The sequence below is a fragment of the Lynx canadensis genome, chromosome D4 (genome assembly GCF_007474595.2).
Source record: "Lynx canadensis isolate LIC74 chromosome D4, mLynCan4.pri.v2, whole genome shotgun sequence".
Taxonomy (NCBI): domain Eukaryota; kingdom Metazoa; phylum Chordata; class Mammalia; order Carnivora; family Felidae; genus Lynx; species Lynx canadensis.
In genome coordinates this window covers 93,432,588-93,452,283 of record NC_044315.2, presented here as the reverse complement: position 1 = coordinate 93,452,283, position 19,696 = coordinate 93,432,588, and the positions used below count along the sequence as shown (strand labels likewise).

The following is a 19,696-nucleotide window of genomic DNA, read 5'->3' as shown; positions in this document are numbered from 1 at the left end:
GATCTTGTCAAGGAGGCCCGACATCCAAGTAACGGGAACCCCGGTCCCGAGGCGCCCGGCTTAGCGGGTCTGCGGGGCGGCCTGCATGGGTGAGACGCACACTGCAGACCCCAGGAAGAGCAGGGATCAGGCGGGATTCCAGGAGCATCGCCTGCCCGGACCCCAAGGTCTCGGCTCAGCCGAACCCTCAAGCCGGCGTGGGGCAGAGCTCAGGCGCACACCAGCTCTAGCAACTTCTGCGGGTGTGTGCTGAGCTGTCAGCTGGGGGAGTGAGGAGGTGTGTCCACCGAGTTGTGGGCACAGGGCGAGGCAGGCGGGGGGCCTGGGTCAGCAACCTCAGCAGACAGGTATTAACCCTGAAGAGAACAGGAGGGTGTGGCCTGGCCACTGACAGTGTTCGCCTGGTCGTCTGGTCATGATATGGCAGACACGGTGTCCTGACCCTACGTAAGGGCTTGGATACTGTGTGGGGAGGGAGGCTGGAGAGCCTTCCGTGGTGAGATGTGCAGACCAAACTCCTAAAACTGAATAACCAAGCGATCACGTACAAGTATGTCGCTTGTAAGCACAGAGACAAATACGAAACACGACAAAAGTGATGTGTGTGTCTGGTGTGCAGTGGGGCAGGGTGACAGGGTGACTGCTCTCTCCATAAACCTTGTAGAACTACCTGAGTTTTAAACTGTGCGTGTGTGACTTAGATGAAAACGAAAGTCTTAAAGCAGTGCCAGACAGGAGCCGTGTTTCTCTCCCTGCAGGCAGCACCCACAGGTGACCTCGAGGCTGGAGAGGCTGAGTCCCAGAGTGCTAAGTCGGCGGGTCCTGAGCCAGCTGGAGCGGCTGGGCCTGGACCCGGGTGAGTGCCGCCCCCACAACCTGTGCGCGCCCGGCGGATGCGGGATTCAGGCTGACCAGGGTCCACCGACCTCCCCCCCCCCCCCCAGCTTCCTGCCGCCTGCCCGTCGCAGGCCCTGGACACGAGCAGCAGCCTGAGACCCGCAAGCCCCTTTGCCCGCCTGCGTAGACTCCTGGGAGGCGGGGCCTTGCTGCACCCCGCCCCCTCCCTGCCCCCGCCCCTTCTTGTCCGTTCTTGTCTTTTCGTCCAATGATGGCTGATGGCCGTTCTGGCGCACGTGAGGTGGTATCTCATCATAATTTGGAGTTTCATTTCCCTGATGATTAGTGGTACCTTGGACCATTTCATTCATTCAACACCTGTTTGGATGTCTTCTTTGGAAAACATCCATTCGGTTCCTCTGCTCGTTTTTAAATCTGGTTATTTGGGATTTTTGGCTATTGAATTGCATGGGTTCCTTCTATATTTTGAACGTTAGCCTCTTGTCAGATGCGTGGTTTGCAAATATCTCCTTCCACTCCATAGGTTGCCTCTTCATTCTGTCGACTGTTTCTTTGCTGTACAGAAGCTAAGTTTTAGTTTGATGTGAGGCCACTTGGTGGCTTTTGGCTTTTTGGCCCTCTTTGTTCATTGCCCTCCCCAGCCCACCAAACTAGATTTTAAACCTTCTTGCTTCTTAAAATATTCCTCCAGTTTCAACATATATTAGTTCTATTATTGTCCAGCTTAAGATATTTTCTAATTTTTATTATAATTTTTTCTTTTACCCATGGGCTAATTAGAAATGTATTTCTTCTTCTGTTTTTAATGTTTATTTATTTATTTTTTAATTTTTTTTTAATGTTTATTTATTTTTGAGACAGAGAGAGACAGAGCATGAACAGGGGAGGGGCAGAGAGAGAGGGAGACACAGAATCGGAAACAGGCTCCAGGCTCTGAGTGGTCAGCACAGAGCCCGACGTGGGGCTCGAACTCACGGACCGTGAGATCATGACCTGAGCCGAAGTCGGACGCTTAACCGACCGAGCCACCCAGGCGCCCCTAATGTTTATTTATTTTTGAGAGAGAGAGAACTAGTAGGGGAGGGACAGAGAGAGAAGGAGACAGAGGATGTGTCCTGAGAGCAGAGAGCAGGATTCAAGGCTCGAATTCACTCATGGTGAGATCGTGACCTGAGCCAAAGTCAGACACATGACTGAGCCACCCAGGCGCCCCTAGAACTGTACTTCTTAATTTCAAAGCTAAGTGGCACTTTTAGTTATCTTTCTAGTGCGGGCTCTTAATCTCATCATGATCAAAGATCATGCTTGGTATGATGTCAGTCCTTTGGGTTGAAATGTGTTGTTATGAAGAAATCTAATTTCTTTTCTCTGAAAGCAATCTCTCTCTCTCTCTCTCTCTCTCTCTCTCTCTCTCTCTCTGTCTCCTTTGTCTTTGATGTTCTGCAGTCTCACTGTGAGGAGAGTGGTTATAGATCTCTTTGTATTTATCTGGCTTGGTTTTTGTTGGGCTTTTTAAATCTGTGGATTGCTGTCTTCACTTGGTTCTGGAAAATTGTAAGTCACTATGTCCTCAGATGTTGCTGTTGGTTCTCCGGCCCCGTGTGTGATCTTGTCACCCTGCCTTCCCTGCAGTGTTACTGTCCTGTGTCTCGCTCATGATGAGCTCGGGAAACTCCTGCTCTTTTCCGCATCACTAATTTTCTCCTCTGTGTCCAAAAAACTACAAAACACTGCATTTTGATCGTTGTATCTGTGGCTCCAGAAGTCATACTTTGGTTCTTTTCCAGATCTGCTCTTTCGCTTTGTGTGGTTTCTTGATACTTGAACATATTTCCAGTTTTGTCTTTTTTCCCTTCGAATGTCTTGCTCACAGGTGTTTTATGGTCTGTGTCCAAGTTTCAGCCCCATCTCTGGTCAGCATCTGGTTTCTGTCTCAGTCACCTGCAGGCTTCTCTGTCCTCACACCCTTGAGAAATTATGCAGATCCCCTGGCCCTGGACAAAGGTGCCTCCGGAAGGCAGTATTGCCTCCAGAAAGGAGGGCGATACTAGGGGCTTTTGCAGACAGAAACACATCACCAAGCGGTTTTGATGTGTGATTGTCCACGGCCCCCCAGGTGGCTCTAGGTGAAGAGATGGGAGGACCAAGAAGTGGTCGCCTGGAGGCTGGTGGTGCGGTCAGTCTGGGTCAGTTAGGGACAAGGAGCTGCTGGCTGTGCTGACGGTAGCTGGGGGGCCTCTGCCCGAAGCAGCCGAGGCAGGTCTAGGAGGACCGGCCGCTGCTGGGACCCCTGGGGCGCCAGGGGACACAGCCCTAGGAAGGAGCCACCCTCAGGCTGCAGAGGAAGACCAAAAGAAGGGCTGTAGGTGCAGAAGCTCCAAGGAGGGTCCCGGCAGCACAGACCCCTGGGGGTGCTGGGGTCTGAGGGACCGGGAGGTCTGGGGTGCAGTTGCAGGACTGGAGCGCTAAGGAGTGGACCCCCCGTGGGGATCCCCGTCCCTGGCAGGGGGGCCTCTGAGGTCACCTGCATGCCTGTCCTGGGCGCTGTGTCGGGGAGCCCTGCTGGCGTCCCTCAGGGTGCACACGGGGTGAGGGACACGGGCCCGAGAGGCTCTCACCACGGAATCACTCACAGGGTCGATGCTGGCTGCTGTGGGGGGCTGCGCCTGCTGCCTCGGCAGAGGCTCTCCCCACCCGGGACTCAGGCCCGTGTGGGGCAGGGCGGGGGTGGGGCGTGAGGCCCACAGGGCCGGGGTGGCGGGCAGGCTGTGTGGGAGACCACAGCTGGGTCTGAGGTGCAGGCCTTCCTCCCCCCCCCCCCCCCCCCCCCCCCCCGCCGCCAGCAGCCCTGCCATGACATTCACTGACCCACAGGGCCCACACTTCCGGGTCGGGTCGTGGCCACAGTGGGCCCAGGGCTTGGAGCCAGAGGGGTCTTTGGGGTCTTGGACCAGCCTTACCCTGGCGCCCCCCGCAGTTCAGGATGTGCCCCCCTTGGAGGTCTATCCCCCCCCCACAGGTCTCAGCTGAGTGTGGCACTGGAACAGGTTAGGTGCCTAGGCACCCCTACATAGTGGGGACTCCCCCCTGACTATGTGCCGAGTCACATAGTCACACACAGTGGGGGGCCGCTGGACAAGAGGGCATGGTAGACAAGCCGGTGCTTTCCGTGGGCGCCTCGCTCGTTGGCCTGCTGGGGGCAGGGAGGACAGACCCCCTCCGGGTCTCCTGTTCCGCATGACCACCCGCTGCCAGGCCCCATCTGCTGCTTCCCCAGCGGGGTCTGTCTTAGCCAGGAGGCCTCAGGGTCACAGCTGCGGTCACTGTCCCTTTGCCCCTCTGCAGTCCATCCTCATGTCCACCGTCACAGCTGTGGCCTCCACAGGACCGACCCCATGTCCTCCGTGGGCTGACGTTAGACGCAGAAGGAGGGTCGGGGACTTCTGTTTGCCTCTCCAGCCTGAGCTCCCCACCAGCCCACCCCTCCCCAGGCCTGGGTCCCGGGTGGAGCCCCCCAAGGTGTCCTTGCGCGGATGAACCAGCAGGCTGCAGTGTGCGTCGTATTTGGGTTTTCTGGTATCTGCAGGTGCTCAGGGGTGTGGCAGGCGGTTGGGCCTGGCTCAGCTGTGCCCGCCCCTTTAAGGGTTTGTGCTGCGTCTGGACCAGCCAGTCAGCCCAGGCTGCACCGGAATCTATCTGTGGACACGATACCGTATCCACAAGGCTTTTGGACAAAGTTTCCCACCGGCAAAATGATGCTTCAAATTGTGTAAATGTCGGAAAAGCCAGTCTCTGTCTGCAGATGCCTCTGCAAGGACACATGGTTACTTTGTGTCCTGACAGAGCCTGCAGAAGTTCACTTCTTTCCTTCTTTCCTTGAGTAGCTCACTCATTCGTCCCCCCCCCCCCCCTTCCTCAGGCATTGTCCACCTCACTCGGCAGTGTTGTCCCAGGTTCCTTAGCAGCCTCCTGGGGTCTGGAACCCTCACAGCCTGGGCAGGAAGGAGGAGGGGGTGCCCCGTCACCTGTCTGAGGAGTCGCTGGCCCTCCCTTGCAGGCCCCAACCTCTGGGCAGCACTGACCTCCGCTGTGGTTGGACAGCGACCCTGTAACAGGGCGCTCCCCAGTGCTGGGAGTGGGGTGCTGCGGGCGCAGCCACACTTCCGGAGGGTGCAGGGCCCTGAGAAGGCCAGGCCGCCACCGGGAGGGGCAGGGTTCTGTGGTCAGCATCCCCTGCGCACTGCCAGGCTTCAAGGACAGCTGGCCCCAAGAGGGAGGACCAGCATCAGAGGGCGGGGCGGGTGGATGGGTGGGTGGGAGGGGGCCCTTCCTGGGCCCCCGCGGGCTCTGAACAAAATGTGGAAGTAAGGCCAACAAGTAAGCATCAGTTTGTAAACAGGTGAGCAAGATGGCCCCTTCCTCACATTCTGGTGGGAGAAGGACACGAAGGACAAGAAGCCTGGAGAGATGGGGCTCCTGTCCCTCAGAGCCCCTGATGCAGAGGGTCTGGGAGACCCCAAACGAGGCTCAAGGCTGGGAGGGCACCTGTGGGGACAGTGAAGGGTGGAGGGGAGTGGGCAGAAGCCCCCTACACACTGGCCCCCGGCCCCTGCCCTGCCCTGAGCTCTGTGCTTTTTCAACAGCTCTGTGTCCCAACGCTGCCACTCAGCAGCGCCTGGCCGCCCTGCGCTACCTGTGCTACAAGCGGTTTGTGGAGGTGCGTGTGCCCTGGTTAGCGCCCTGAGCCTGGGCCCGTGACGGGGTGGGGGGAGCTCTCCTTCCCCAGCTTCTAGAGCTGCAACTAGAAAAGGTTATCTTGATGCTTACTTTTACAGAGAAGTATGTCTCAGGAGAACTGGGTGGACCACGTGCAGGTGAGTCCAGGGGCCCTGGAAGCCTCTGGAAGGGTCTGGAAGGCTCTGGAAGCCCCTGGAAGCCCTGTGCAGGGTGGGCATTCACTGGAGACCTGGGCAAGGACTAGAGGGGCACGTGACCCTGAGAGGCTATGTGCACACGTATGGACTAGGCATGTGGTGTGTAGGCCCACACACCGGGTCAGCTCTTCCGATGTCCACGCAGGGCCGGAAGCAGATGGTGCAGGGACGGGGCTTCTCCCCGCCCAGCACAGACCCCACACCTTGATGAGAAACCAGACACAGGGACTCACGTCTGCCCACCCCTGTCAGAAGGTGGGGTGCCAGAGGCAGCTGCTGAGGGGGACCCCGCCAGGTGAGGCAGGGCCAGAACGGCTGGGGGTCCTGGAGCCCCTTTTAGCTGGTGGAGCATGGAGCTGCCAGGCAATGGAGGAGGTCGGGTTTGCTGGAGATTCCACTTGTGCACCGAGAGAATATTCTAGACCATCCTTGAGTGCTGGGCTTGCACACAGCTCTGTGCCCCCTGAGGCCTTGTGAGGAATGAGCCCCCAACTGCCCAATGGGGTGATACAAGGGCCACTCCTGGCCCAGGGGGCTACAGAGCCCGCCAGGACAGCAGCCTAGACAGGACCATGCAGCGGCCTGGGTCCTTCAGGCCCGAGCTGGAAGTGTGGGTCATCATGGGCGCAGCGCTGTCCCCAGCCCTGGGCGAAGCAGCCTTGGAAGAAGGTAGGGGGTGTGGGGTCCCAGATGCAGCACAGGAGCAACGCACCAGTTAGCGGGGTGGGGGGGGGGGCCCTCCTTCCTCGATGAATGGTCTAGCATCTGGTGTTCTGAGTGGCATCCAGTGGGGGGCAGCGCTGAGCCACCCCTGCAGTGATGGGTGTGTGGGGTGGGCGGTGAGTCACCAGAGAGGAACGTGGACCCCCGGGAAGGCCCGGAAGGCTGGTCCCCCCTGGGTGCCAAGGCCGAGGCAGCCGGAAGGGCAGCGGACATCCTGAAGAATGTGGAGGGGTTTCCACATATTGTCGTCCACGTGGGAACCCGCGGCCTGCGGGAAGCGGATGGCCTGAGGCTGCTGGGGGGACAGAGTTGTCTGGGAGGGGCCCTGCCTGTCAGCCGGCAGAGGCTCCTTGGGGAGCACAGAGGCCTCAGGGGCTAGAGATCCGGAGAGTGAGAGGCTCAGACTCTGGGGAGGGTGGGGTGCCTGGGCCTTGCCCTGGGTGCCCCGAGGCTGAGCGGACTTGGGTGGGCTGCCCGTGGGCTACATGAGTCCTGTGCTCCTGTGCTGGGCACTGGTGTGGGAGAGGCCGCCTCGGGAGGCCCCGGAGCATCATCACCCCTCTGAGGGCCGCCCGTCCGCGTCCACTGTCTGGACCATGGATTCAGGGGTGTCCCATGGCCCTCCTTCCCCCGAGCATGTTGGCCAGCCCAAGGGTGGAGGCAAGGATGCCCGAGGGGCAGACTTGGACAGCCGCAGGGTCGGGAGCAGAACCCACCAGGCAAGGGTGGAGACGATGTTCTAGAAAGACAGTACCGGTGTCAGGTTGGGGGGGCAGGACCGGTGAGGAGGTGCTGGTGATAGCAGCAGGGTGGGACCGGGCATTGGAGATGGGGAGACGGACGCAGGGAGCCAGGCCGGGCTGCGGACACAGGACGGTGACCCTCCAGCCTGACCGTGTGGAAGGTCCTCGACAGCTCGGTCAGCACAGAGCCTTGGGGTCTGCGGGGGCAGGTCTGGGCGTGGTGCGGGACTGTCTGCACCCCCTCGGGGCAGAGCCGGGCAGCACAGCCCATCCCATCTGTCCCCAGGGCCTGGTGGGCCGGGAAGAGTGGCCCCAAGAGATGGTAGTGCGGCTGCTGGCCTCCCCCGGCAACGAGGCCGTGGCCGCGCAGTGCGCCCTGGGCCTCTCAGTGCCCGAGGAGCAGCTGCCAGCCACAGTGGCTGCCGAGCTCCGCCGGCTCGAACTCCAGGAGAGGTGAGCACCCCCAGGCTCGGGAGGCTGGTGGGCGGAGCACGCCCTGGGGCCCCCACCCCTTGGGAAGTGATCCCACGACTCACATATGTCAGCGCTTTGGGAGTGAGACCAGAAAAGCAAGGAGGGGGGGCACATGCCCCTGTTCCCAGAACGCAGACACGCACAGAGCAGATGAGCCAGGAGCCCGCACCCCTCCGCACCGGCCTCAGACCCTGGGGCCGGAGCCCACAACCAGGCCCCACACCCCCAAGGGCCTGAGGAAGCGGCAGTCTGTTGGCGGGGGGGGGGGGGGGGGGGACAGAGGCAGGTGGGCAAGGCGGAGAGAGCAGCTGTGTGGGAGGAGGGGCACAGGCGGGCACACCGCAAAGACCCCCCAGACGCCAGCGGCCCTCGTAGCTCCCCTTCCTCTCTGAGGTCTACTCTGGGCCCGGCCAGGCCAGGAGGTGCTGGGGTGGGGTGGGGTGCGGCCCCAGGGGCCCGGAGCGGGGGGTGGGTGCCACTGCTCCGCTTCTTCCAGGGTGGCCAGGGTGCCTTTGGAGGACAGGAAGGGTGATTACTACCAGCTGCCCATCGCCAGGGAGGACATCCACTTCCTGGCCTCTTGGGAGGACTTGGCCAGGCACGAGGAGGCGTTGCTGCAGGTGGGTGGCCAGCTCTGGGGCTCTGTCCGCACCATGGACCCCCAGGCTTGGCTGTCCTTCCCACCCGCCCCAGACACCCCTGCAGAGCAGGGCATCCATACCAGCCCATTTGGAAGACCCTGGGCCCAAAACACAAGCATGAGACACTGGCCACTCACCTGCAGCAGCTCCAGACCTGCGCTGTGGCCGGGCCCTCGGCCTGGTTGCCAGGTTCCTTTGACCCCTTCTGTGTGGAATGGCGGGCAAGCCAGGGGCCAGGCGCGGCCCCGGTCCTGTGGGAGCTCCCAGGGCTGGTCAGCCCTCCCAACAGAGGCTGCCTTACCTGGACCTCACACTCAGGGGGGGCCCGGCTAGCTGCACCCTCCCAGCCCTCAGCCACAGCCCTGCAGCCCCAGCGGGCCTCACCTGCTCAAAGCAGGCCCTCTCCGCAGCCCGGCCAGGTGGTCGGGGTAGACGTGGAGTGGAGACCCTCGTTTGGCACGGGGGGCCGGCCCCAGGCATCAGTCATGCAGTTGGCAGTGGAGGGCCGCGTGTTCCTGCTGGACCTGCCTGTGCTCTCGCGGCCAGCGGGAGGGCAGGTGTCGAAGGCCTTCTCCAGGCTGGTGTCCCGGCTGCTCTCGGACCCCTCCATCACGAAACTGGGTGAGCAAAGCCCCTGCCCACCGAGGGGGAGGGTGCTGGGGCAAGGCCGCGGCCCCTTCCTCGGGTGCCTGTCACGCTGACGGCCTTCCTTGCAGGTTACGGGCTGGCGGGGGACCTTCGGAGCCTGGGTGCTTCCTGCCCGGCCCTGGCGCACGTGGAGAAGCAGCTGTGGGGCGGCCTGGACCTGCTGCGGGTGCACAGGCAGGTCCGCTCGAGGGGGGCAGGGGGGCCCTCCTTTCTCTGCTGAGCCGTCTGCACAGCGATGCCCTGCACCAGCTGGGGGGTCTTCACCGTGGGCTGGTGGGTGTCTGTGTGCCAGGATGAGCTCATGACCTCAGAGCACCTTTGTGTTGGCCACAGGTCACCAGGCCCTGCCGAGGAGGGAGAGTCACCACGTGTCCCCACACTTTCCCCAGAACCAGCCCTGCTTTGGGCCCCTCTGAGTTCTCAGCACACGCCCTTGGGGGCTAAGATGTCATCCCCAGAGCTGACCTGAGGCCCCCCCCCCCCCCCCCCCGCCGCGCAGCCTGCCTTGGCCATCCACGCCCTCCCTTCCACGCACTGGCGGCTCTGGAGGGCGAGGGCCTTCCCCAGGGCAGGGCCGCCTGGCACCGTGGTGGCCATCCTTCCTCCCGCACAGGCCGCTCACCCCTGAGGGGCTCTGTCTTGGCAGATGCGGGTGGTGAACATGCCAGCTGGAGGCACGTATGAGGCCAGGGGGCTGCGGGGCCTCAGCCTCCTGGTGCAGCAGGTCCTGGGCAAGCCCCTCGACAAGACGCAGCAGCTCTCTAACTGGGATCGGCGGCCGCTGAGCGAGGGGCAGCTGGTTTACGCAGGTGCACACCCCTACTTCCCCCACACCCCACACCCCTGTGCCCCCCACACTGGAGGCTGAGGCCGACCCATGCCAACCCCAGCTGCTGACGCCTACTGCCTGCTGGAGGTGCACCAGGCGCTGAGCAGAGAGCCTGCCAGCTTCTCCCTGTCTGAGGACCTGGCCAGGAGCCTGCAGCCAGGGTGCAGTGAGAGACCCGGGGCCCGGGAGCCGCCCCGCCTGCAGGAGGCCTCAGCCCTGCCTTGGCAGGTGGGTGAAGCCCCCCCGGGACCCCTTCATAAGAGTTCTCAGGGAGGAGGACCAGACGGGGAAGGAGGCCTGGGAGGGGAGCAGAGCCCCATCGGCGTCCTGGAGGAGGGGGGTTCCCATCGCTCTCCTGTCAGCGGGCTTGACGTGCTCCCACCAAGGTCCAGGGCGGCGTCTCACGTGAACCGTGTGGCTCCCGAGCCCCGAGCCCCGCTGCGTCGTACACAGAGCCCCCACCCCAGGAAACGTGTGGAGGCCCTGCCTGGGCCCGGTGCGAGTGATCTCGCATCGTTTTGTTAATGTGTCCGTCTGCTGTGTTCTGCGTGGAGGCCATACTGCTCGCGATTCTCTTTCTAAAGGCTGAGAAAGAGCTGGCCGCTCGGCCCGCAGGGCTGTCACTCCCCACAGAGTCCAGGGCAGGGCAGGGGCGCCGCCGGCCTCTGAGCAGGGCCGTGTTGCAGGTGCCTGTGGCCGAGCTCGAGGACGCCGCTCCAGAGGTCCCGGCCAGGGCCTTCCGCGTGGTGTGCGACAACATGCTGCAGGGGCTGGCAAGGAGCCTCCGCTGCTTGGGCGCGGACGTGCGCGTGCTGGGCACCAACGAGGACCACCGAAGGGCAGCTGAGGTGAGCGTGGCGGGGCTTCGTGCCCACCCAGCTGGGGCTCGGGGCCCCTCTCTCCCCCTGTCCGCTGGGAGCAGGGGCTGTGTCTCAAGCTGCCGTGGTGCCCCTGCTGCGTAGACCCAGCCCCGGGGCAGAGGGCAGGGCTTCCCTGGCCTGTCAGGGACACTGTCTCCAAGGACAGCAATGTTTGTGGCTGCCGGGCACCTGGGGTCTGCCGGCGGGAGCCCTCTCAGCTCCTGCGGGAGTGGGCCTGACCCAGGCAGACCCCAGTGGTCTCGCCCCCACCTCCACCCCGTTGTCCTGTGGCCCCTGGAAACACCACCCAGGAAGGAGCTCCACTCTCAGCTGTGGCAGGAGCCTGCTTGTGAGGACACCAGCCCCGGGGGCCGTGGAGAAATCCTGAGCTGGGGTCTTGGAATTCAGGGGCTGGCGCTTGGATGGAAATCTTTTCTACAGGTTCATGGTGATAAAACTCAACACACAACTCACCCATCAGAGCGTACAGTTCAGTGGCTTTTTGTACATCCACAGTGTTGTGGGACCAGAACCACAACTGTCACCCCCCCCCCAGCCCCACCCCTGGCCCCTGGCCATCCTGTGTCTGTCCCCGGGGGGTCTGGCCATCCCGTGTCTGGCCCCTGGCCCCTGGCCATCCCGTGTCTGGCCCCGGGGGGTCTGGCCATCCTGTGTCTGGCCCCTGGCCATCCCGTGTCTGGCCCCGGGGGTCTGGCCATCCTGTGTCTGGCCCCTGGCCCCTGGCCATCCCGTGTCTGGCCCTGGGGGTCTGGCCATCCTGTGTCTGGCCCCTGGCCCCTGGCCATCCCGTGTCTGGCCCTGGGGGTCTGGCCATCCCGTGTCTGTCCCCGGGGGGTCTGGCCATCCCGTATCTGTCCCTGGGGGGGTCTGGCCATCCCGTGTCTGGCCCCAGGGGTCTGGCCATCCCGTGTCTGGCCCCGGGGGGTCTGGCCATCCCGTGTCTGTCCCCGGGGGGTCTGGCCATCCCGTGTCTGTCCCCGGGGGGTCTGGCCATCCCGTGTCTGGCCCCGGGGGGTCTGGCCATCCTGTGTCTGGCCCTGGGGGTCTGGCCATCCTGTGTCTGGCCCCTGGCCCCTGGCCATCCCGTGTCTATCCCCGGGGGGTCTGGCCATCCCGTGTCTGTCCCTGGGGGGGTCTGGCCATCCCGTGTCTGTCCCCGGGGGGTCTGGCCATCCCGTGTCTGTCCCCGGGGGGTCTGGCCATCCCGTGTCTGTTCCCAGGGGGCGGGGGAGGCTGTTCTGGAGTCTGGCTGTGCTCACTCGGCACGTTTTCCGGGTTCATCTATGTTCTTGTATGTGCCGTTGCTTCCTTCCTTTCTACGACCAAATAGTGTCCTGCTGTGTGAATGGATGGTCACCTGGGCTGCTCCCGGTCACGCTGCTGTAGGGGAGCACAAACGTGGCTGTAATGTAGTTTTCCGTTAATCGTGGTTTCTTTTGTGCCTTTGCAAACGTCCTTCTGGGAACGGGTCCCCAGGCTCACTGGATGGCTGGCTGCAGCACGGAGCCCGTGGCGGCCCTGAGACGTCAGAGCGCTGGGATCTGTCTGTGGCCCGGGAGCCCCAGAGCAAGCAGCCACCATGGTTGCCTGTATATGATGTACTGGGTCCAGGCAGGGCCGGCCATTCGTGGCTCAGCCCCCCGACACATCCAGCACTTGTGGGTGGCTATTCTTGGTGTCACCCCCCCCCCCCACAATGAGGAAGCTGAGGCCAAAAGAATGGAGCCTGCCCCAGGCTGCCTGCCCCTGCCGTTCGTGAGGGGTTGGTGGCGCTCTCCCCCATCTCTGGCCCCTCATCGGCCACTTCTCCCAGGGGCCTGTCCTGGTATTGGCCCTGGCCACCGTCCCTGTAGAAAACACCTGTTTCCCAGCTACGGCTGCTTTTAGCCTGTGGGGTGCCAAGACCAAGGTGGCCAGCCTGGCTTCTCGGGGACTCCAGACCGGACGTCATCGGTCAAGGAATTCATGAGCCAGGGGGGCGGTGTCTTCCCACCAGCCCCCCAGAGAGCGTGTGATCACCAGCACATGGGAGACGGGGTTTGGCTCCCGTGTTCCTTAAACGCCCCTGTTATACCTGTGCTTTTTTATATTGTGTGACAAAAGGGATTTAAAGATGTAATTTACTAATCAACTTGCAATCAGTCCGTAATCAAGAGAGTATTTCGAATCACTCCGGTGGGCCCAGCATCATCACATGAGCCCTTCAGAGCAGAAACAGGAGGCAGGAGTCGGAGTCAAGGCACAGGGTGGTGTTGCCCGGTGGGTCTGCCCCCGCCCCCAGAGCCCGGCCGCAACCCAGCTTCTGCAGAGTGGTGCCTGGGGGAAACGTTCCGGCCGCACAAGAGAGGGAGCGCAGGTCCTGGTGGCAGAGCGTGTGGCGCTGCCGGAACAGACGGATGGACGGACGTGGAAGGAGCTTGGCAATCAAGGGCGGTTTGGGGCACCGGGGTTGAAGCCTGGCCAGCCTTGGCGGACTGCGGGTAGAAGGCGTTGAAGGTCGTGAGACAGAAGCAGGGTCCGCTCAGTGCTGCTGGGCCGGCCGGGGCTGGGATTCAGACCTAAAAACGCACCAACTTCAGTTGAGAAGAGATGCCCGGCCCACCCTGGCAAAGGCGGCATTTGTGGGTGGTCCTTCTCCGCGGTGCAAACCTGTGGACGGAGGTGTGAGCCAGACCCGGACCCTGCCCTGGTGTCGTACTTGCTGTGGACTCGTGTCAGCCATCCAGTTTCCAAAGTCCCTTGGACTCATTTCTGCCCAGCAGGCCTTTTGATCAAAGCTGTGACTGGATTCTGCATTTTCAGGGCCTCCAGAGTAGGAAGCTTCGCGCCCTTTTGCTTGTCTGCTGCCAGAAACGCTCTGGGAGGTGATGGTCTCGCGGGGGCAGGGCCTCGGGCACTTTCCAGAGAGAGCTGCTGGGTCCCTTGGCTGCTCTCCGTCCTCCTCCGTGGACCTTTCCGGACCGTGTGTTCCCTCATCAGAACTCCCACGAGGGGACTGTGTGTTCTGTATGCGGGCAGTTGTCCTCGAGGTCCCGCCTCCTGTACCGCTGCTAGTGCACGGACAAGCTCGTTCTTGGAGGGAAACGAGGCTCTGCTGCTGAGGGCCCCGGGGCACGAGGGGCGTCCTCCCTGCAGGCAGGCGGGGTGCTTGCAGAGAACGGGGCGCCGTGTCCTGCGCTGGTCAGGCAGGCCCCCAGACCTGAGGCCCCCACGCATGTGCTCAGGGCACATCCCGGGGCCTCCTGCTGCTTCTCGTCGAGTGGGAGAGGACAGGGTCAGCTGGGAGAAGGTCTCTTCAGCAAAGAGGAGCCAGACTGGGTGACGGGGTCGGGGGGGGGGGGGGGCTTCTCAGTCTGGTGGGACCGTGGAAGATGCTAAAATCAAGTGATTGATTTCCAAAGGGTGGCCGAGGGGAAGCCAGGTGCCATGGAGAAGAGGTCAGAGTTTGAGTTCACGAAAGGCTATGGAGGGCCGTGAGGGCATGAGGGCGCCCACCAAGCCCGAGTCCTCAGGGAAGGACTTCCCTCGGCAGAAGCCGGAATTTGAGGAGAAAGTCCACCCACCGGTGACAGCTCTGGGCTGTGCCTGTGGTGTCCTGCCGCTCATGACCCGCCCCCGATGGGCCACCCGGTGGACTTCAGGTGCACCTGGCCAGCCACGTGAGCGAGAGCCAGTTCCTTGTTTATGCCTCCGACTGGTGCTGCTTCTCCGGGCGACCGTAGCTCCTACAGACGCTGGTGCCAGATGTGGTTCCAGAGCGCAGCCTTCAGGAGGGGTCCTCTGAGTGGGGTCCGGGGTTTCCAACTCGGTGCTCTAATCTGACGACCTTAAACGGCAGGGTCTCCCACAGGAGACAGGTCGCTGGGAATCCGTGGCATCACGTGGCAAAAGGCCCTCAAAATCTTGCCTGCCCTGGATATCCTTACCAAATACCTACGGAAGAAGAGACTGGTGAACGCCTCAGGACGTTTTAGTCAAAGTAACCAGCGCGTGGAATCAGCCAGACAAAGTGGCGAAGGGAAGGAGTGGGCGTGGGCCTCACACTTCGTGTTCACAGCCCTCATGGGGGACCGCAGAGCTTCCGTATCTGCCCAGGAGAAGCCGCAGGCCTGAGATCTCGGGACAGCAGAGCCAGGGTCTGCGCCTCTGGACGGGCAAGTGGGAACAAGCCAAGTTCACCACTGGCACCAAGCTGTCCTCGCCCGTCCTGTCGGCGTGAGGACCTGTATCGTGTATTTTAATTCGCCGATCTCTGGTTACCGACCAAGCTGTGTTCACCAGCTGCTGCCGCCTCCAGCTCTACGACGTGCTCGGTGAGGAAGTCGGTGGAGCGGGCCTGACGCCGTCCTTCGAGAGGCCCGTGCAGAAGCGCTTGGCCAGCAGACCGTTCCCTCGCCGATACGGCACTTTCCTGAAATGCTGAAGGTGGCTCACCGTGCCTGCAGCGTCCACACAGCGTGTGTTCTATGTGGACCCCCCCCCCCCCCCCCCCCCCCCCCGTCTCCCTGGGAGTCGGCAGTTTGGGCGTAGGCCAGGCCGAGGTGCCCGTGTACCCGGCCCCAGTACAGCCCCTGCGGCTTTGCGTGACAGCCAGCTCTCCCTGCCGCGTGCCCCTGCTGCTGGGTGCACCCCGTGCCTCTAGCCCCTCGCCCGTGTGCCTTTTCACGTGTTCGTTTTGCTTCGTATCCTTGCCCCAGAATCAGTCTTTGCCATTAACGAGAACACATACGAGTCCTTCTAGTGAGCCAGTGAGCCTGGGGGGTTTGGGGACCCTGCCCTGGAAAGGTCTCCCCTGTCTCCATCCCTCTGGCTTTGCTCTTCACCTTGGCAGGAGGTGGGGTGAGCCCAGCCGCTCGGGTAAAGCCTGGAACTGCACTGACGGTCAGGTGAGGGGAGGGAGGCGGCCTCCCACCTGTCTGCTCCGGCCCTCTCCACCAAGCCCCACTGCCTCGCTCCGCGGAGCTCACCCAGGAACTTGGCGGTTTTGCCAAGAATTGATCTCACACCCAGAAGCCTGCTGAAAGTCTCCTCAGTTCTGCTGAGCCGGCAGTCAGGTCTCGGGGCCTCCTGCGGACCCACCGCCTACGGACAGCTGTCCTTCCTCCCTCTCCAATCCTTTCAGCCTCGGCTTCTGCCCTTTTCCTATCCTTCGCTCACTTGCGCAGAAGCGGTAGCCTCTTTGCCCCGCGCCCTCCGAAGCCCAGGGGCTGTTTCAGCACGAAGCCGATGCCCGGCTGCCCTCCCGTCACGAAGGCGATGGGGATCTGCCGAAAGCTGCCTCTGCAGCAACCGCGATAACCTCCGTGGCTGGACCTGTCTTGGCCCAGCTTGTGACCCTTTCCTATACCGCTGGCCTCGGCTTGAAGGTCTTATGTGGGAAGTTTGGGCCCCCCCAGGAACACGTCTGACACAGCACTGCTCCTTTCGTCGCCCTCTTTTCTGGCCTCGTAAGCACGTGGAGGCGTTTTCCCTCGTTCTGCAGCTTGGACTCATATTTGAATTCTCTTCTCCTCCAATGTTGGCTGACTTCCTGCGAGGCTTCCGGGCCTGGCATGTTAGGGGAAGGGGTTTCTAGAGCTGATTCTTTCTTAGTTAATAATTATAGGACTGTTTAGTTGTCTGCATCTTCTTGGGTCACTTTTGGTAATTAATCTTTTTCTGGAACGTGTCCCTCCCGCCCCGTGTCCCAGAACCACACCGTCGTTGGTGTTCTCTGCGTGAGTCCCGCCGTGTCTGCAGCACTCACGCTTCCGGTCTCACCGTCGGGCACTCGCGCTCCTCCGTTTCTCTTGATCTTCAGAGATTTGTTAACTTAATAAGTCTTTTCAAAGTACTGGTATCTGGTTTGTTGACCCTTTCTATCTCATTCTTGTTTTCTGTCTCATTAACTTCTATTCTTATCTTTATAGTTTCCTTCCTTTTGCTTTCTTGGGGTTACTTCCAAGTGGGGTGCTCCTTAGCTCCTTAACTTTCAGCCTTTTGAATTTGATGATGTAAACATTCAAGACCATAAATTTTTTCTTGAAGTACCGTTTCCACTGCATTCCATCAGTTTCGATCTGTAGTACTTTTCTCATTCTATAGTTGTAATAATTTTTGAGTGCCTGTTACAATTACTTATTTGACTCAAGAGTTCTCTAGAAAACTATTTTCTAATTTCAGAAAGCTTGGAGTTTTAGAGCTTTTTAGTTCTCTTTTTAAAATGGATTTCTAACCTAACTGAATAGTAATCAAGGAGCATCGTCTATATAGTGCTAATTTAGATGTTTGTGAAGACTTGCCTTATATAGCCAAGTAGACGATCTTTTTAATCAATGTTCCATGTGGGTTTTTGTTTTTAATGTTTTTTTTAACATTTATTCGTTTTTGAGAGAGAGAACAGAGCATGAGCCAGGGAGGGGCAGAGAGAGAGGGAGACACAGAATCAGTCTCCAGGCTCTGAGCTGTCAGCACAGAGCCCGACACGGGACCCTAACTCACTGACCGTGAGATCATGACCTGAGCCAAAGTCCGACACTCAACTGACTGAGCCACCCAGGTGCCCCCCCATGTGGGTTTTAAAAGGATACATATTCTCCTCTAATCATGCTCATTTCTCTCTCTCTCTCTCTCTCTCTCTCTCTCTCTCATACATACACATACTCAGTAGATCAAACTGAATTAATGTATTTCTCAAATCATCTGTACCTCAATTATTTTTCTGCCTAATTCTCTGTACTGAAGTCTCCTATGATGGTGGGTTCATCAAATTCTTCTTGTAGTTGTGTCAGCATTTGCTTTATATGTTTTTAAATTATGTTATTAGGTGCACATGCATATAATTTTTAGACTTCTTATATCTTCTTGTTTGAAATCTTTTACAATTATTACCTAATAATAAACCTCTTTGGCTCTACTAATGCTCTTTGCCATAAAGTCTATTTTAACTAATATTGACGTCATTTCTCCAGTATTCTTTGGTTAGTATTTGTATATCATTCCTCGTCCTTTTACTTTCAACCTTCCTTTACCCTTGTTGATTAGGTGTATTATATGCGTTTCTTATAAGATGCTTCTAGCTAAATGTGAAAAAAAAATCTAGTCTGACAATCTTTGCTTTTTAAATTATTAGGTTAGTCTGTGTGCGTTTAATGTAATTGCTAATACCCTTTGGGTTCAGTTGTGCTCCCCTAACTTCTGTTTTCTGTTGCTTCTACTTCTGTTCTTTTTTCCCTTTGTTTCTTAACATTCTTTTAGCTTTTCACCCTTGTTCTATTTTTCTATTAGTTTGAAAGTTATAAATTCCATTTCTTATTTATTTGGGGGGGAGGGGATGCAGAGAGAGGAGAGAGAGAATCCTAAGCAGGCTCCACGATGTCGGCGCAGAGCCCAAGTTGGGGATCCAAGTCACGAACCGTGAGATCGTGACCTGAGCCAAAGTCACAAGTCAGACGCTCACCAACGGAGCCACCCAGGTGCCCCTATAAGTTATATTTCTGTTCTTTTAGAGATTATGCTAGAAATTTTAACATTTATATCTGAGTTAACGTTGTCTAGGGTTGAAGTTAATACGAGGATCTTAGATCAAGTCGGTTTTCTCCCTCCCAACTTACCTGTTGTTATTTTCCAATATTTTAACACAATGTGGTTTTTCTTGATTCTAATTAGACGTCATATTTGTGTATTTGATGGCTTGTAGAGTTTATGCTGTGTGCATGTGCCCTTGTACAACAGAACTTGCTCCAAGAAAAAGCAAGCTCTTTCTTGCTAAAAGAACTTCTTTTACTACATCATTTCACTGGGGCTATTTTTCCCTGAAAAATCTCTATGTCCTCTCTCCTGAAAGAGAGTGTTCTGGGTTTATAACTATAGTTTGACAAACTTTGAAAATAGCCCATTGTTTTTTGGTGTCCGTCGTTGCTGTTGAGATGTTTGTCATCAGTACTTGGTCATTTCTTTTTTTTCTTTTCTTCTTTTTTTTTTTAGGCTTATTTATTTTTGAGAAAGCATGAGCAGGGGAGGGGCAGAGAAAGGGGGAGACACAGAATCAGGCTCCAGGCTCTGAGCTGTCAGCACAGAGCCCAACGTGGGGCTTGAACTCACAGACCGTGAGATCATGACCTGAGCCGAAGTCGGACACTCAACCGACAGAGCCACCGGGCGCCCCTATGCTTGGTCATTTCCGTATACCTTGTCTGTATATTTTCTCTTAACTTTCCATTCATTTGCTTCTTTCTTCATATCTACTTCAGTTGTGTTTGTTTATTTTGTTTTTTATTCATCACACAGACGTATGTTTGTTATCACTACAAGGTAACCACTCGCTTTATTGCTTTTTTTCTTCTTTTTTGGGGTAAAATATACAAAACATTGATCATTTTAACCATTCTTAAGTGTACACTTAGTAACATTAAGGACTCATAGTGTTGTGTAACCCTCACCACTATCTAGCTCCAGAAATTTTTCATCATCCTAAAGAAAGGCTTTGTACCCATTAAACATTCTCCATCCCCCTCCCCCAGCCCCTGGGACCCACCATTCTAGTTTCTTTCTCTATGAGTTGGATTTTTCTGAACACCTGATATATGCAGAATCGTACAGTATTTGTCCTTTTGTGTCTGGGTGATTTCACGGAGCAGAATGTCTTCAGGGTTCATCCACATTGTAGCGTGTTGGGCTTTCCTTCCTTCTTCAAGCTGAATAAATTCCAGCGTGTGTGCGTGTGTGTGCGCGCGCATGTGCGCGTGTGTGTATGTGTGTGTGCGTGTGCGCGTGCGCCCACTCACCTGGACGCTTGGGTCCTTTCCACCTTCTGGCTGTTGTGAGTAATGCCAGTGCGCACCTTTCTGTCCCAAGTATCTGTTCAAGTTTCCGCTTCCAGTTCCTGTGTGACTGTGCCTAGAAGCGGGATGGCTGGATCATATGATGATTCTACGTGTAACTTTTTGAGACGCTGCCATACTGTTTTCCATGGTGAATATACCAT

General features: G+C 58.5%; 1 protein-coding gene across 3 annotated transcripts in view; it reads left to right on the top strand.

Moving 5' to 3' along the window:
- The window catches only part of EXD3 (exonuclease 3'-5' domain containing 3), an 84,340-nt gene that overhangs the window by 41,746 nt on the left and 22,898 nt on the right, over positions 1-19,696 (top strand). For all 3 annotated transcript variants that reach the window (XM_032595488.1, XM_030293380.2, XM_032595489.1), the window contains 10 exons: positions 759-856; positions 5,502-5,575; positions 5,694-5,732; positions 7,545-7,711; positions 8,229-8,352; positions 8,784-8,994; positions 9,090-9,199; positions 9,668-9,830; positions 9,912-10,078; positions 10,537-10,698. In XM_032595488.1, coding sequence (XP_032451379.1) covers positions 759-856; positions 5,502-5,575; positions 5,694-5,732; positions 7,545-7,711; positions 8,229-8,352; positions 8,784-8,994; positions 9,090-9,199; positions 9,668-9,830; positions 9,912-10,078; positions 10,537-10,698 — 1,315 coding nt within the window. The remainder of the gene's footprint in view (positions 1-758; positions 857-5,501; positions 5,576-5,693; positions 5,733-7,544; positions 7,712-8,228; positions 8,353-8,783; positions 8,995-9,089; positions 9,200-9,667; positions 9,831-9,911; positions 10,079-10,536; positions 10,699-19,696) is intronic.